General features: G+C 35.5%; 1 protein-coding gene across 6 annotated transcripts; it reads left to right on the top strand.

Moving 5' to 3' along the window:
• The first annotated feature begins 620 nt into the window (after positions 1-620).
• Positions 621-16,897, top strand: LOC125648822 (uncharacterized). Of its 6 annotated transcripts, none has more exons than XM_056166807.1 (13): positions 621-886; positions 6,541-6,641; positions 8,592-11,587; positions 11,710-11,853; positions 11,956-12,111; positions 12,527-12,616; positions 12,707-12,788; positions 13,309-13,385; positions 14,606-14,743; positions 15,004-15,141; positions 15,309-15,454; positions 15,746-15,905; positions 16,080-16,897. In XM_056166807.1, exons 2-13 carry the CDS (start codon positions 6,605-6,607, stop codon positions 16,164-16,166), a joined length of 4,251 nt encoding a protein of 1,416 aa, XP_056022782.1. In that variant the 5' UTR covers positions 621-886; positions 6,541-6,604; the 3' UTR covers positions 16,167-16,897. The 6 variants fall into 6 exon arrangements, with proteins under 6 accessions (XP_056022782.1, XP_048731769.2, XP_056022780.1 ...); XM_048875812.2 differs by lacking the exon at positions 621-886 and adding an exon at positions 1,327-1,588; XM_056166805.1 differs by lacking the exon at positions 621-886 and adding an exon at positions 1,458-1,597.
• Positions 16,898-17,731: the final 834 nt, after the last annotated feature.

Here is a 17,731-nt window from a genome sequence, read left to right as displayed (position 1 = left end):
ACAGGTATTGACATAAAAGGGAAATATGATTTTTCATTAGTCTGTCATAATCTGACTTTGATGTATACCCCTACCCACATGTTTCAGAACGAAAGAAATTGCCACCTGAACTGGACGCGTGGCTGTCACTTGATATACACCAGAAATGGCCGAATGAACGTTGTTTGTAAACACCGATTTAAAACCAAATAATTCTGGTTAAAACAGGTGAAATAATGTATAACATGTTATGCAGCCTCGTAAATATACACGTGCAATAATTTAACAGTGTTTTTACAAGGTGGACAGAATTTGTCGAAAATTGGACCACACAGCTTTCAAATTTCTGCTTACTAGTAATTTGCCAGCGTTGTTAAAGAAATTGTTTTGTGAAATCGATTATATCACTCACTTTAAAGTTAAAAGTTCTACCTTATTGAAAAAACGTAACTATAGGGTAGAGAGAGAAAGAGGAGTACGTATTTTGTACTGTTAGACTACAAGTTAACCGGTTCAATGTGAGATAACTTAAACTGTACTTCAACATTTAATCAGCAGTTAAGAGTTATTTCTCTTGCTCTCTTCACCTAGAATATGTAATTTGGCACGTTGTTTTTGGCTATATTTAGCTCTAAAGCTTCATAGTTATTTCGGATTTCAAACATTTCGGTTGAGCATCACTGAAGAGACATTATATGTCGAAATGCGCATCTGGTGCATCAAAATTGGTACCGTATAAGTTTTACATAAAAACAAAAGTTTTTGCAATAATATTTATGATTGATTCTTATAGTTTAACGTTATGGTCACCTTCATTACTGACGTACGGAAAGTTGAATTCAAAATGATGAAATGAACCCGGCACCCAGTGTTAGACTAAATGTGAAAGGAAACCTTCAAACACAAGGTATTTTGATGTTACTGTACAATGCGTGTTCTTTGAACTTCATTTTCCTTCGTTTTAAACATTTCGTCCACGCCACTACGACCTAGGGGATGTTTTTAATGAACAATCAGTGTGATGCAATTGATAAACAAACCGGCCTCTTACTACGTACTAGTCTACCAATCCTCAAGCCAACCAACACGCCTTTGAAGTATCGTAATCCAAACTCTGGGGATTTATGATACGTTCCACAAGTGGATATCCTTGAAATGTTAATTATTTTTAATTTTTTAAAACAATAAGAAATCTGTATCACAATTTGTAGAAAATATCATGTATCTCTGTCTGTCTGTCTGTCTGTCTGTCTGTCTCTCTCTCTCTCTCTCTCTCTCTCTCTCTCTCTCTCTCTCTCTCCATAAACAATATGACATGGACAAAACCCATCTATTCTTTGCCACATAAAACATACTGAGCATAAGAACAGAACTTCCGCCCAGCAGCAAGTAGTTCAGGAAACCAGTTATTCAGCCTGACGATCTAATTATCCTGTCGTTTGCAAAACCTTCTTCACATACCAAACCCTCTTTAATTAAACTAAAGAAACACAACCACGTGAACTACGTTTTAGCATGAACTCGTGTATGTGTATATGATCGGATGCAATCCCAGTGGATTTGGGGGGCCTATGCTACAAGAGACGAACCGCCTCCAGTCTTACTAACCGTATGTACAGTGAGTTTATCTTATTTCATGAATTAACAAATATAGTCGTAAATTAATCCTTAAAAATTACACCACTTGCCCATTCATAGTTATGAATATATTGACATTATGTACATTTGCCAAATCAAACGAAATCAAGAAATCGTTGTTATGATTAGCATTGAATTATTCAGACTTTGATATTAGACCTACTGTGAAAATAAAAGTCTGTGTGATGCCTACTTACTATATCAAGACCATTCTTACATACTGAGTCCCCCAAACCTTATCCCATCCTCAATACACTTTAAAAGGGCACAACCTTTATCTCCCCACCACACCAAAAACCATATACTACAATCTTTCTATCCCACACCCAAAACCATATACTACAATCTTTCTATCCCACACCCAAAACCATATACTACAATCTTTCTATCCCACACCCAAAACCATATACTACAATTTTTCTATCCCACACCCAAAACCATACACTACAATTTTTTTTATCCCACACCCAAAACCATATACTACAATCTTTCTATCCCACACCCAAAACCATACACTACAATTTTTCTATCCCACACCCAAAACCATACACTACAATTTTTTTTATCCCAAAACCATATACTACAATCTTTCTATCCCACACCCAAAACCATATACTACAATCTTTCTATCCCACACCCAATACTATATACTACAATCTTTCTATCCCACACCCAATATCATATAGTACAATATTTCTATCCCACACCCAAAACCATATACATGTATTACACTCTTTCTATCCCACACCTAATACCATATGATACAATCTCACTATCCCACACCCAAAACCATGTAGTACAATCTTTCTATCCCACACCTAATACCAATTGATACAATCTTTCTATCCCACACCCAAAACCATGTAGTACAATCTTTCTATCCCACACCCAATACCATATAGTACAATCTTTCTATCCCACACCTAATACTATATACTACAATCTTTCTATCCCACACCCAATACTATATAGTACAATATTTCTATCCCACACCCAATACCATATAGTACAATCTTTCTATCCCACACCTAATACTATATACTACAATCTTTCTATCCCACACCTAATACTATATACTACAATCTTTCTATCCCACACCCAATACTATATAGTACAATATTTCTATCCCACACCCAATACCATATGATACAATCTTTCTATCCCACACCCAATACCATGTAGTACAATCTTTCTATCCCACACCCAATACCATATGATACAATCTTTCTATCCCACACTTAATACTATATAGTACAATCTTTCTATCCCATGCCAAATACACATTACTATATTGTACAATCTTTAACACACACCTAATACACATGACTTTATTTACAATCTTTCTATCCCACACCGTATACACATCACATTGTATAATCTTTAACACATCCCCTATACACATCACGATATTGTACAATCTTTAACACAAACCTAATACACATTACTTTATTTACAATCTTTCTATCCCACACCGTATACACATCACATTGTATAATCTTTAACACATCCCCTATACACATCACGACATTGTACAATCTTTGATACACACCCTATACACATCACATTGTACAATCTAAAAGAGCACTATTTTTAAAATAATGGGTTTGTTTTGTTGTTTTCTTTTTTGTATGTGCATGTGTAAGAAACTGCATCACGCAAGTCAAACGCAGAAAAACCTATTTATTCTGCGTTCTTAGAAAACTACATCACTATGTACACAGTGTGAGTTTGACGAAGTACATAGCTGTTAGTCTTATAACTGGGTCATTTTACTGATACTCGAAATACCTAAACCGAGAAAGGCAAGCGATATCGGCTCATTATGATATACCATGTATATCTAATAAATATTATCAACGTTGTTGATTTGGACTGCATTAAATAATTTCCCCGTATCACGTGATAAAGCTGATGCGATAAAGTACAGGTCCATCCTCCTAGGAACTAAGGTAAATATTTATGTCGACAGTATTATATGATTTTTGAAATATATATATATTTTGTGTTACTATTAAATTGTTTAGCCATAGTTTACATTCGGAAAAGTTCGAGTTAAGGGTCCATTTTCACTGAATGTTGAAATATGAATGAGTCGCTTCATTATTATTGCACATGACTCTTTTCTTCCCCAAAACTGAAAGAACAATTTGCTTTAATATAAACATCTAATTGTCGGATAATGGTTTCGTATACTAGTAATTGTAACTTGCATCTACATGTAATTTGTATTGAAATCAAGGATTGGGTATGATTTTCTCAAAATCGTATTGATGATAAATATAGATATGAATGCAAAGAAACAGGGGCAAGTAACGATGATATCACTACACTATATAGAACTGTACTAAATCACAGTATTCATGTAACGATAATATCACTACACTATATAGAACTGTACTAAATCACAGTATTCATGTAACGATAATATTACTACACTATATAGAACTGTACTAAATCACAGTATTCATGTAACGATAATATCACTACACTATATAGAACTGTACTAAATCACAGTATTCATGTAACGATAATATTACTACACTATATAGAACTGTACTAAATCACAGTATTCATGTAACGATAATATCACTACACTATATAGAACTGTACTAAATCACAGTATTCATGTAACGATAATATCACTACACTATATAGAACTGTACTAAATCACAGTATTCATGTAACGATAATATTCCTACACTATATTAAACTACTAAATTACAGTATTCATGTAACGATAATATCACTACACTATATTAAACTGTACTAAATCACAGTATTCATGTAACGATAATATTCCTACACTATATTAAACTACTAAATTACAGTATTCATGTAACGATAATATTCCTACACTATATTAAACTGTACTAAATCACAGCATTCATGTAACGATAATATCACTGCACTATATTAAACTGTACTAAATCACAGTATTCATGTAACGATAATATTCCTACACTATATTAAACTACTAAATTACAGTATTCATGTAACGATGATATTCCTACACTATATTAAACTGTACTAAATTACAGTATTCATGTAACGATAATATTAGCATACTATGCTAAACTGTACCCTACTAAATTACAGTATTCATGTAACGATAATATTAAAACACTATATTAAACTACTAAATTACAGTATTCATGTAACGATGATTTTCCTACACTATATTAAACTACTAAATTACAGTATTCATGTAACGTTAATATCACTACCCTATATAAAACTACTAAATTACAGTATTCATGAAACGATAATATTAGCATACTATGCTAAACTGTACCCTACTAAATTACTGTATTCGTGTTTTTCTACAATAAACTTTAATATGAAGGGTTTAACTACGATAGTATATAGATATCACAGTGTAGATTTTCATTTTCACGGTCAATCTATGTAGGTAAATTTTGTTTTGTGGAAAATGGATAATGATTATGAACTGTAATTATTCTAAGTTTTAAGCATATTTCTTCAAAGTATCAAACTTTTTAATAAAGTATGAAAGTTTTCTCAAAAGTTAACTACAGTATCGAAGTTTTTCACCATATTAACTAAAGAATTGAAGTTTTCAATGTAGTTAATTATAGTATCAAAGTTTTCACCATAGTTAAATACAGAATAAACGATTTCAGTGTAGTTAAGCATACTATTTCTGTAATTAACTACAATGTCAAAGGTATAACTATAGGTAACTTCAGTGTCAAAGTTTATACCATAGGCATCTACAGTTTACTACAGTGCCTTATATCTCTACTACAGGACGTGCATGTTCTTTCATCCCTGGGAGTAATTGATATTCATTACTTGGAATAATATTTGTCTCCTGGAGTGATATCCATACCTTGGAAAATGTGCATCCCTTGGAGAAATATTCATTACTTGGGATAATATCCATTCCTTGAAGAAATATTCGTCCTTAAAGTGATATTCATACCTTGGAAAAATATTCATTCCTTATAGTGATATTAATCTCTTTGAGAAATATTCATCTTTTATTCCTTGGAGTAATACTTATAATTCGTATACCTCACACGGAATACGTCAATTTTTAACAGTTAGCGAAGTATTAAAAAAAACCTCCCCATATTCAATTTGGAAATTGCATCATTTAAAAGCATACCTAAAGGAGAAAATTAATGTTCTGTTAATATCTGTGACTTAGGCCTATAACCTTTTTTAAAAAGCCTCAAAATTGATGTATTGGTTAGTGAACAGAGTTTCTAAATTCATAGATTTATTGTATAGGAATATTCAAAGTTTGGAGGTGAAGTTGAAAATGTGAAGTTGTAAATAAAACTACAACGATAAGGGAGAATTGCTATCATGTGCTTTAAATAATTGATTTCTAACTAGTTCCTTCCATTTCATTTGCTTTATTTTTATTTGACGTTTCGTTTACAACAAACCTTAACAGTGAATAACATTGACAGATACACTAGCTGTTGTTCAAATCAAACCCAGAAGCTTGTATCAATAACGTAGTGATAATAGTTATCACAAGATTAGTATCCTACTTAGGTTCACTTCGTTTCTAGACTGTAGTATGCACGGAGGACCAATACTACCTGTTTACTTACTAGTTATTTATTTACCGCTTCTGCAAGGGGTAACGAAATTCATCAATTAAGACGCACCACTACTGTAGAATCATTTAAATTCGTGTGGGCCAATTTTCGTGAATTGTTGAATTTTTACGGGTTCGTGGGGACGTAATTTCGTGGATTTATATATTTGTAAGAAAGATAACTCTGGAATATCTTTATTCGTTGAGGATGTAAATTCGTGGTTGAGGGGTACCCACGAATTCCACGAAAATTGAGCCACCACGAATTCTATTGATTCCACAGTATCTTGCAAAGACAACTGAAGAGAACTACTGGTACCATGTACATTACAAACGACACTTTCTTTCAGATGTTGCCCATGGTGTCGACATCAAACCTGGCTATAGCGAGCCTTTAGGAAAGCCAAGCTGTCGATGCCGCCCTTTGTGAAGACTTGGGTTGTAATCATTTGTAAGTAGTCAGGTTTCATAGTTCGTGTAATCTGGAACATACAGTGCATAGTACATGCTCTAAAGCACATAGTTGTCCGATATAGACTAGTATAGATAAATACAGCTTGTTAAATTTAGATCAATTTTAAATCTTTTCCTCGTCTTGAATGTGAATTGACAATAAATATCTTGAAGATATCCTCACCGTCATCGTACAGAAACATATTGACAACTGGACCTAACAGGGCGAATACCCCCGCGTAACCCCGTCCCGTACAAATTGAGGCATATTATCCTAGATTTGATTGACACATTCATACAGAATTCCAACCTTTGACCTTAACTTGAAATAGATTAGCCTTGAAGGAGGATCAGAACGCAGAAAAAAAATCCTTAGTTTTTGTTCAAGTATGAATATGTAATTTTTTTTGACAGAGATGATATGCCCTGATGAGATTTTTACAACTCTTGACAAAATCCTGACACAAAGGTCATATTCAAAACCTTGGATTAAATTACGAAGAAGTACGATTTCTAAGTGCATTTACATCATGGGTACTAATTTTGATTGGTGACTTGGACAATGCGTCGCTAAATTAGGAAAACTCCCTAGTCATTAACAACCTTCGTTCGAAAAGTATAAATAATATTAATATCTTCAAAACTTATCGCTAGTTTTACAATCTATTTGTTCCAAATAACATTAATACCTGGTCATAAAAAATTGTACTAGTATCAATTGTGATAATCTTGAATACCTTTCTTACAAAGATAGGACACAATACGACTTCGAAACATTTTCTAAACCAATGACCTGTGTCACGGAAGGCATTAGTATGATAAAGAATTACCCTCACTGCTACCGTCCTAAGCGCCGTACATACATGTAGGTCAAAATTTGTGACACTTGACGTAAAGCTGCTGATGTCTCTACATAAGTGAAATATTCTCTAATGGGACGTAAACAACAAACCAATCGTCTTTGAACGTGACCTTCTCCAAATGACCTTGAATCAAGGTCTTACCACATTACCAAGTCAAAATACATGTACTTTGCTTTGTTACGAAGTTCAGCCGCGGACACGAATTATGTATTTTCCCCAAGTTTCCTTACTTTTGCGTATATGACCTTGGATTAGGATAATGAAAAACCACCAATTTAAGTCCTGTACACTACTGCAAAGACTGACAGAGAGTGTCATTCTTAAATACAATCAGACATTTTTGACGAGATGTGTAGTGAATATTTCGATTATCTTATATACACGCCATCCTAGAAACGTGAAATCAACCTGTCGATTACATACAATATATAATGAAACAGGAACAGGGGAAAAAAAACAATTACAGGTACATTATTACGACATTAGATTATAATAACACTATAACATTGTATGCTGTTTTAATCTCCATTCTATGTAAAAGTTAAGGTTAGGTTATATTCACTAAAACGTTGAATAATTTCAAGATTTCAACCTAAGAATTAAATTGCAGTAAAGATAAGGTTGTATACAGTAGGAGTTCGCAATTTATGTCCCACTGAAGTAGACAAAAAAATTGGTAAATAATGAGAAAACGAATTCCACCAAAATAAATATTTTTTCCTATTTCATAATATATGATTTAATGATTGCTTGGTTTTTACGTCCCGTCAAGAATTTGTCACTCATACTGAGACGTCATCAGCTGTAGGCGAAGTACCACAAATTTAGACCTATGCTTAGCGCTCAGGGCCGTAGCAGTGTTGGTACTTTATCGTGCCAACGCCTGTCGCGACACGGTACCTCCGTTTTACATGTCGAGCGTTTAGCGAAGGAGCAATCTCTACCTATGTTAACGTCTTAGGTTTGACGCGGCCATGCCATGAGCGGGGCTCGAACTCACGATCCCCGGTTACGAAGCAAACGCTCTACTACTGAGCTACCGCGACCGGTTATATGGAAAGTCCTAAATGTTTTTGTGTTTACAGGCTTACTGATTGTGAAGGAATGCTCAGGGAACCCATTGCCTGAAAGGAGCCAGCCGTATGCAGTGGAATCGGAGAAATCCGAACAACAGTATGCACTGCCCGAGGGAGACGAGGACGGCATACCAGACCTTCGACCGTTTCTCCAAGACAAAGTCCCCGACGGCCCCGTCAACAGCATGATTCCTGAACTGCATAGACAAGGAAGACATATAAATCATGATGAAGAGTTGGTTTCCGATCGGAGGTTACATTTAACACGGACAAGTGAAGGAAGAAATTATACAAGTGAACATAACATATCAAGAGAATTCATTTTCTCCAATATCTCAAACCAAGAAGAGACACACCCCTCAGAATTTAATTTTACGGACGAATCACCGAGAAGTTCAAACAAACTTCACCAAAACATTCTCCAGGGAAATGAAAGTGTAAATATTCTAGGCGGAGAAAACGAGATTAGGCATCGAGATCAACCACAAAATTTAAACTTCGGTCGTTATGAACAGCAAGAACTTATCCCGATTGTAAAACGCACCGCATGGCCATCTCTTTCTTCTGAAACACAAAATGCATCGTTACCGCTTGGGAACACTCGTCCAGAAGCGTCTGAAACTAGCAGATTATCTCAAAGCGAAATCATGCATGAAAATGATACTAATCTTGAGGGCCTAAAATTGAACAATAACGAATTAAACATCGAAAATAATGGTAACACAAGAAACGTTAGCACATTCGCAACTTCCATAGAGGCACCTAATTCAAATAGAGTCTTACCAGATGTTGATCCCGATCATGAAACTTTTGTGGGGCCGAAAGTAGAAAGTGAACGAAATGGAACCGAGAACAGAAGTGCCAGTGAGAACTTTATCGAAAACAGGCGAAACACACCGCCTATACCAGAAGAACATGTCCCTTTAGCCACAATTCATATCCCAGTGGAAAACCCTGAACCTCTGGAGTCTGTGAACATTACAGATGAAAATGTTAGCCTCAGAAACACAACCTTAATAGAACCTACGTACAGCAAGGAAAATAAATATCGAACCAAAGGCAATGTTCCCGAAATGACTTTACCACAGAAAGAACCTGATCATCAGGAAATTACAGAGTCAAATCCTTTTCCTCGGACCTTTACACCCGACTCTGAACCCTTTCCCGATGGATCCATTAGGCGGAAAACGACTACTCAAAACGCGCGTGAGGAAGTTTTACGAACTACAGCATTTCCTCAAGAGCCTGTCATTCACGAGATAACCGAGAAGAGACCTTTCCTTATATCTACTACTCCTAGAACAATTCCCACTGAACAGATAATCGACAGACATACAACATCAATATCAGTCCACGAGATAACCGAGAAGGGACCTTTCCTTATATCTACTACTCCTAGAACAATTCCCACTGAACAGATAATCGACAGACATACAACATCAATATCAGTTGAAGTAATACCAACAAAAAGTTTTTCTGTAACCAATTTATTCACAAGCAGAAGGATATCTGAACCAATTGAACCAGTTTATATTAGTACAAGGCTACCTGGTGAAAATGGCAACGGAATCAGTAGAAGTTACCCTCCAAGCGAAATGGTGCCGGAAATGACCATGAAGTCACCAACACAACACATAAATTCGGAACCAACTGAACCATTTTTGGAAAAAACGACACCTGTAAACAATATTGCAACGAATTATCCAAGGAACAGTGAGGAAACGCAATACCCGCATGAAACCGTGCCTCATGTTACCCTACACATTCCGACCGAGCCAATGGAGTTTCCATCATCAACTACAGTTTTACCGAAGACAGAGTCACCATTGCTAAACGGAAACACAAATCCGACCACTGCCAGATTGGTAACGGAAATGAATAGCAGTCAAACAACGAAAAAACGTGAAGAGATGGCCAGCATTTCAGCTGCAGCTGGAGAGAGCAGAACAACAATCCGTGTATCTGATAGAGCCACAACACAAGTCAGTACTCCAGAAATAATATCTCATAGCAGTGCATCGCACAACAATAATGAGTCCGTTCCCAACTCTACCACAGAACTCTTGAAGTCAACATCTGCATATTCTAATACCAGTAGCACCATCCCCATGGTCAGTGACAGAACTTCAATGAACAGATCACCTATGTCGCTCTTTAACAACACAAGTTCATTAAAATTAGAAACCACAACAGCACTTACTTCTGCTAAGACATCAACTGACATTCACAATAATTCTGCACCAACGGATAATTATTTCAAAACTTCACCAAGTCGGCTCAGTAGTAGTCGAAAAATTTCTGTTTTATCTGACATGACCTCAACAATGGAAATACCAAAATCAAATATTCCTTTGTTTTCTGAAAGTAGTAGAGCAGACTTGCCTACCTATGGTCGAACATCTGTCTCTCCCAGTACATTTACACAGGAAGAGAGCAAACGCACAGAGACACCAAAGTTCAGTCACACAGTTTCACATCTTGCGACTGCTTCTGTCTCAAAAACCACTCTTCCGTCGACTGGATCTTCTACATACAACGTAAACATGCATCGACCACATCAGACAATATCAACCACACCTAAGAAACAAAGAACTTATGCTCCAACGACCAAGAAGCCCACAGAAACCCCGAAACCGAATGAAAAACCTGGAGACACCCATTCAACACCGTTAGTGGTACCTCCCATGTACATTAGTATGCAATTCCGTATGACTCTGAAGGAGTTCTGCTCAGGAAAATCGATATTTCTGGAAGACTTTACAGGTATTATCAAACAAAAAATTAATAAGGACTTAGAGGAAACCCAAATAAAGTTCATTAATCAGGTGTGTTATGAACGAGAAACAGAGAACAAACTGGAGTCTGGAAAGAAAGATTTAACAATCGTGACAGTAGATTTATATGTCGCCGATATCAACGGACAAATTGATATCAAATTGACTGCCGATACTTCGGAATTTATCAAGAAAGGCTTTCTTAGCTCCAAGTCACGTTATGGCCGAAAGGTAAGCATCTCATCCCTAAAGTAGACACAGAATTATTCCAAGATTGGTCTGAATCGCAGAATGTTTAAATTGTATTTGAATTATATTTTAATAGTGTTTCTTTAAAATATCTCTTGAAACAGCTCGTGAATGTCCATCTCATCACTTCAAACACAAATGTAAACTTGAAAGACGAGTCGGAAGAGGGTCTCAGCTCAGGGATGACAATCGCCATTATCATTGTTATAATAGGAGGCATCTGCTGCATTTGTCTGATTATACTACAGGTATAATTGTTCTTTGGACAGTTGAGTTTACAGGTCTTTCGTACATCTGTCGTCGTGTTGTTTTTAAAAGATTTTATAAAACCTGTTTATGTCGTTTTGCAGATTTTGATGCACAGACGACACGATAAGCACCATCGAAACTTTCTACCAGGGTCCAATCGTTTTTCTCTAAGAAGCCTTGACTCCATCGCACTGAATGCTGTACCAAAATCGAGGCCACACAGCGGGTTTTGGAACCCTGGTTTGGACAACGACGAGGTCATCCATCAGTATTTGGATTATATATTTAAGGACATAGAATAACCAATAAAAATTGTTATAGAATTTTGTAAAACTATTTGTAAGTGTTGTTGCTAAAAACCTATATTTACCACAAAAATTATCCCATGAAACCACCTTTATTTTTGCATCATTAACAATCTTAACTTGAAAATTCAATAGAAAACATTACTAAAAGATTTAAATCCCTCAAAAACATTATTTTATTGCTGCATTTCATATATCAATGACTGATAAATGATATTTGATCAAACAATAGAAAATCGCACCTAAACACAGTAAAATCGTATACTTTCAGTTGATGCGTCCAAATTCTTGGGTATCCCGTTACGTTGAAGGACACCATTTTGTGCACGACCTTATATAATAATATGATTTTCATTACAAATTGCAGAGTGCTCCGTCTTCCTTTTCCAACTCCCTGGGCTTCAACAGTTTATCGAATATGACACGAGATATGGTTGAAATATACAAAGAGTTTGAAGTGAGTAATCCATCACAATTGCACGTTAGTATCTGTTTACGTGGAATATTCAAATACTAGTAACGCCATACATGCTTTTAATTTTCTCAGAGGCTTCCTTCCGAAATGCCAAGTTTGAGTTGTGTCCCTATTGGAGCGGAGGATAAAAACAGATTTGCCAACGTCATTCCGCGTAAGCAAATAGGATTGATTTGTATTACTGATTTTATACATGTAGGCTTTTCCAATCGAATTTGTGACAAAGAAGACAGCAGTCTGTTTTCTGTAGAAATAAGTAGAAGCAATAATCGAGGAAGCGATTCGAAGTATTCCAGTTATGATGAAAGTGAGATATAGTTGGTTGTGTATTGTTTAACGTCCCGCTTAAGAATTATTCACCCATATGGAGTGTTAACTTTAGAAATCCTAATAAGTTAAACTGAAATTGCTGTCAATATTCGTGTCATGCCGGTAAATTTTTTTTAGCTTAAATTAGATACATGAATATAAATCTTGGGAAATGAGTTGTTAAAATTCTAAAATATATTAAGCTAAAATATGCTCATAGGTTTTCTTATTTTACCAAAAGAATCATAGTACGTGTATATGAAATGAATTTATAACAAGTTGTTGATTGACAGGAAGGGAAATAATTTCCCATGTCTTCCATTAGGAACAGGCTTTTAAAATTAACTGATCTTGTTTGTTTACAGTATCACATTCCCGAGTAAAATTAAAGAAATTACCACATGAAGAACATTCCGATTACATCAATGCTAATTTCATAACGGTAAGTTCTCAATGAAGTTGAAAATTGTTTATAAGAGTTTATCTAGATTCCCTTCCCGATGTTCCTTCTTCAGAAATGAATATTGGTGCTAAATGGACATAACTACAGAATTTAGTTATAACTGTCTTAACGGAACTTATGCCCCGCTGTACTTTTTTGAAAGTGACATATCTAATCCTTTCTCTCAGCGGTCTAGCCTTTAGTTAAACAACCGTGCTTCCAGGGTCAAGATACACTATCTGTATCGAAACAACCTTCGTAATAAAGATAAAGTCTGATAGTGATACGCCCTGACATTTGAAATGTTTACATTATTTTTTTTACCAGCGACCTTGACTTTCGTCAGATGGCCTTGGTTCCGAGTCATGACACACCACATGATCATAAGCACCCTTCTTACCTACTATGAACTTCTGTCTCTCGATTGCAAATTTATGGTCCTAACCAATATATCAAATTATATTACAACTAAACTTGGCCTTGGCCAAATGACATTGTTTTAGGATTGTGAAAAATCATCTTGCCATAACCAAACTTTGTGCCAAAAATGTGAGCTTCCAGTTCTCTCCATTACAATGTCAGACCTATTTTGTGCGGGAAAGGGATCTTCACTAGCCATGGGTTTACCATCCACTTTGCTTTTCTATAGCTTGTAGAGAAGTGGAATGGATCGTAAACAATAGGTTTTAATAATAGGTAAACAATAAACAATAGGTAAACAATGACCCCAACAAAGATGAGGGGTAGGGGTTATAAAAACACAATTCCCTCAGTCTCTCTGTCGCACCCAGACCAAAAACGTTTTTTTTAAATCTCGATTTGTTTATCCTTCTGTTGTTACTATATCTGTACAATTTTCACTTTTTAAAGTTCAGTCAAAATGTCCAAGTTGAAACTTGATACTCTGGTATACAAAGCAAAACGCAAGAAATCCCCATGTAGGACCGTGTTAACTTCAAAGAGATGTAAGTAAGAATTGATGTAAGTAAGAATTGATGAAAACAGCGTAAAGTTGTCAATGAAAAATCTTGGACTAAACTGTATTGATTAAATATCTAACCACAGGGCAATGGGAATGGAGTTTTTTACTGCGCACTTATAGCAGTTCACGCGAGATTTGGCCACGGAACCTCCAGTTCAGTGTACTGGGCATATAAATGTATGCCTTTATTACAAACGTACAAGTAATAGATCAAACAAAAACACCCTGCTTATTACAGGGATACAATGGCGACGTACACGCCTACATCGCCACACAAGAGCCATTGTCCAACACCATTGGAGATTTTTGGAGAATGGTGTGGGAACAGCAGTCCCGTGTCATCATCATGCTGACCGCTGTGAACGAAACTTCACAGGTATAATGTTTGACAGAATCTGTCATTTAAATGATTAGTGAATCATTATAGTCTCTTTCAAGTCACTCTATCGATTCTCAACTCGGCATGATTAGCTCATGCAATTCATACCCAACCTTTTATGATGATCGTAGAAGACCTGCAATATCAAGCCCTTCGTTGAGGAATTTGCTTCATTTGGTTAATAACTTTATCAATGAAGTTTGTTCATGTTTGAGAGGAAGCCAAAAATTACTGAAAATTTGAAATTTCTGTTGTAGCCAAAAGATGCGGCCTACATACCTGACACAGAGGGAATTAATGGACGAGTGCGATATGGTGATTTGGTCCTTGTATTGAAAAAGAAGGAAGTTAGACAAGAATATATCATGTCGTTATTAGAGATCAAAGACATAGAGGTAACGTTATTTTTAGATTTTTTAAAAGAAACATTCTTCATCGGATGTGCTGATAATAGAAACTCATGATTTAAAACAAAATGCATGGAGTCTATTAATTACTGTTCTCTAGAAGCTACATGTAAATGTGATATACATGCTTTCTTTGTTTTTTTAATTCTGTACAGAACAACCTAATGCGGGAAATTCGACACTTCTGGTTCACCAGCTGGTCTGTGGATTCCATTCCAGAACCAGTATCTGTGATCAAGCTTATCCTAGACACACGGGTACATTACGAAGACAGTGGGGCTCCGCTCATCGTACACTGCAGGTAAATATATCTCCGTATCTGCAGTACCGGTATATCTTGCAGTTCTTAGAGTCGTACTACTCCGACTCGAGAAATATTTAATCTCTGAAGACGAGTGTACCTCTAAGCTCGGTCGGTAAACTTTTCTTAGCTCATTTATAATCATCAAGACCACCAAGGTAGCAGCTGCTGCTCAGTATCATTTTGCCAGAATTTAAAGACATTAAATCTGAAATTGAAAATAAGTAGTTTGATAAACATCAGAAGCAACTATTTCTTGATGATCCAAAGGCAGATTGTCTATATATCTAGTTCAGGCACAGGGAGAACTGGAGCTTTGATCGCCACTGATATCTCTATGAGGTCCTACGAAAACAAAAGAGTGGTTGACATTTTGGGATGCGTCAACAACATGCGCAAAGAGCGCGCAGGTGTTGTCCAAAACAAGGAACAATATGCCCTTATTTACAAGGTACTTTTCATCAATATATCACTTTGAAAATCCCTTGAAAAATGTAATTTGTAAATTGGTAATTAAGTAGAACGCTACTCATTTAATAAGCTCAGGGCTGAACATTGTTGTGGTTTTTCCAACTGTTTGGACAGGTACTGAATTCCTTATAAAGTTAAGGTTTTATTTTTGTAGACTCTGAATGAGTATGCAGTGATTATGGGTAGCCCTAGGCTGGCGCCGACTTCATCTTCAGCCATTCAGCTACAACACATGTTGTAAAAACTACCATCACAGATATATAACAATATTATAGTCATATAATAAGGACGGACAGCTCCAGAATTTTTTATAGAATGTATATCACCGAGTATCATTTTGTGAATATTACAAAGTTCAACTGCATTAAGTTTCATTTAGTTCATCATATCGCATTATTACATTTAACATTCATTCTTCAAATGTGTATATTTAAATGATATTGAAAGGCGTGACGCCCTGGCTTTGTAACAATGACTTTATAACGAAGTTCCTCTGCATGTCTTTCGTTACACTTATTCTCCGTCTACCCTGTTTTATATCAACTAAAGTTAAATTGCAAGAAATAGCAATTATTCGGTGAATTAGATTCAGTGTGTCTGCGGGGAAACCAAACTGCAACATGTATAAACATTTACCAAGCTATGTTCACAGAGAATGTTTATAGTCCCTCACCCTCATGGTAGTCATCAGTATATAGATGTAAATCACACATGTAGTGTATGTCGATAGACGCTGCTGGGGAATGTGCAATTTTCGTGTACCCTTTTTTTATTTACTTCGAGATCATGAAATACTCATCGCGATGTTTGTTTGAAATATTGATTTAAATAAGATGTTGTGACATTTTTACACTTTGTCGTGTCAGAATCATTCCACAATACCGATGGATTGTTCATATAATGCATATTCTTGTATAATGAGTTGAATGATTGCAATGTAATTTTGTTAGTTCATTAAATTTATTTCTTGTTGTTTCATGTTGAAATATTTTTATATCTTTTGAGAATAACACACACACACACACACACACACACACACACACACATATATATATATATATATATATGACTTCCTACAGTGTCAGCATTGATTTAATTTAGTCTTACAACCTGTACAGACTACGTGAAGTCTACGTCAGTTTAAGCAATCAGAATATATTAAAGTATTGACATATTCTAATTGTTTACTACCAATTACTTTGGATACAACGGAAAGAACACGCCCCTGGTCCGTAAAAGTTCGAGACGTAAGAATCACATTTTCTGTCCGTCCGTTGGACTTGGGTTCGAGCACAGGCAATTGCATCGCTTGGGATCAAATTTACTATTAAAGAGTATGCAAGTGCCTGTGGGTTTGGGTCATACTTCGTAAGAAGCTTGAACAAATATGTCAGCTGATTTGCCAAAATCAAATTCATTTGGTCAAGATCAAAGTCATTTTTAAAAAGAGAAAACTATTTTCCTGGTCATAAAGTATATATACATGTATACATATTCATTCATTTTTTGTTTTTGGGAATGTAAATATTTTCAAGTACGTAAAATATACATTAGATATTTACTGACCTTTAAGTTATTTGAACGTAACAATCACCTGATCTTGATTTGTGTCCATATTTGGTAATAATTTTTCATATTTGACTATAGTCCAAGAAGGACCAACTCTAAACACATACAATAAGCAATCGTACATGTGTAGTGTAGGTTAGCGTATTCATTATCTTATTCAAATAATAGGTAAAAAATAAACCAGAAAACATATTTTCAACAATACCGCGAAGTAGGTCGTGGTGTTCGTAGAATGAC

Source organism: Ostrea edulis, chromosome 5 (genome assembly GCF_947568905.1).
Source record: "Ostrea edulis chromosome 5, xbOstEdul1.1, whole genome shotgun sequence".
In the NCBI taxonomy this organism is placed as follows: Eukaryota; Metazoa; Mollusca; class Bivalvia; order Ostreida; family Ostreidae; genus Ostrea; species Ostrea edulis.
The sequence above is the reverse complement of the archived record's forward strand: the minus strand, read 5'-3'. Positions and strand labels throughout refer to the sequence as shown.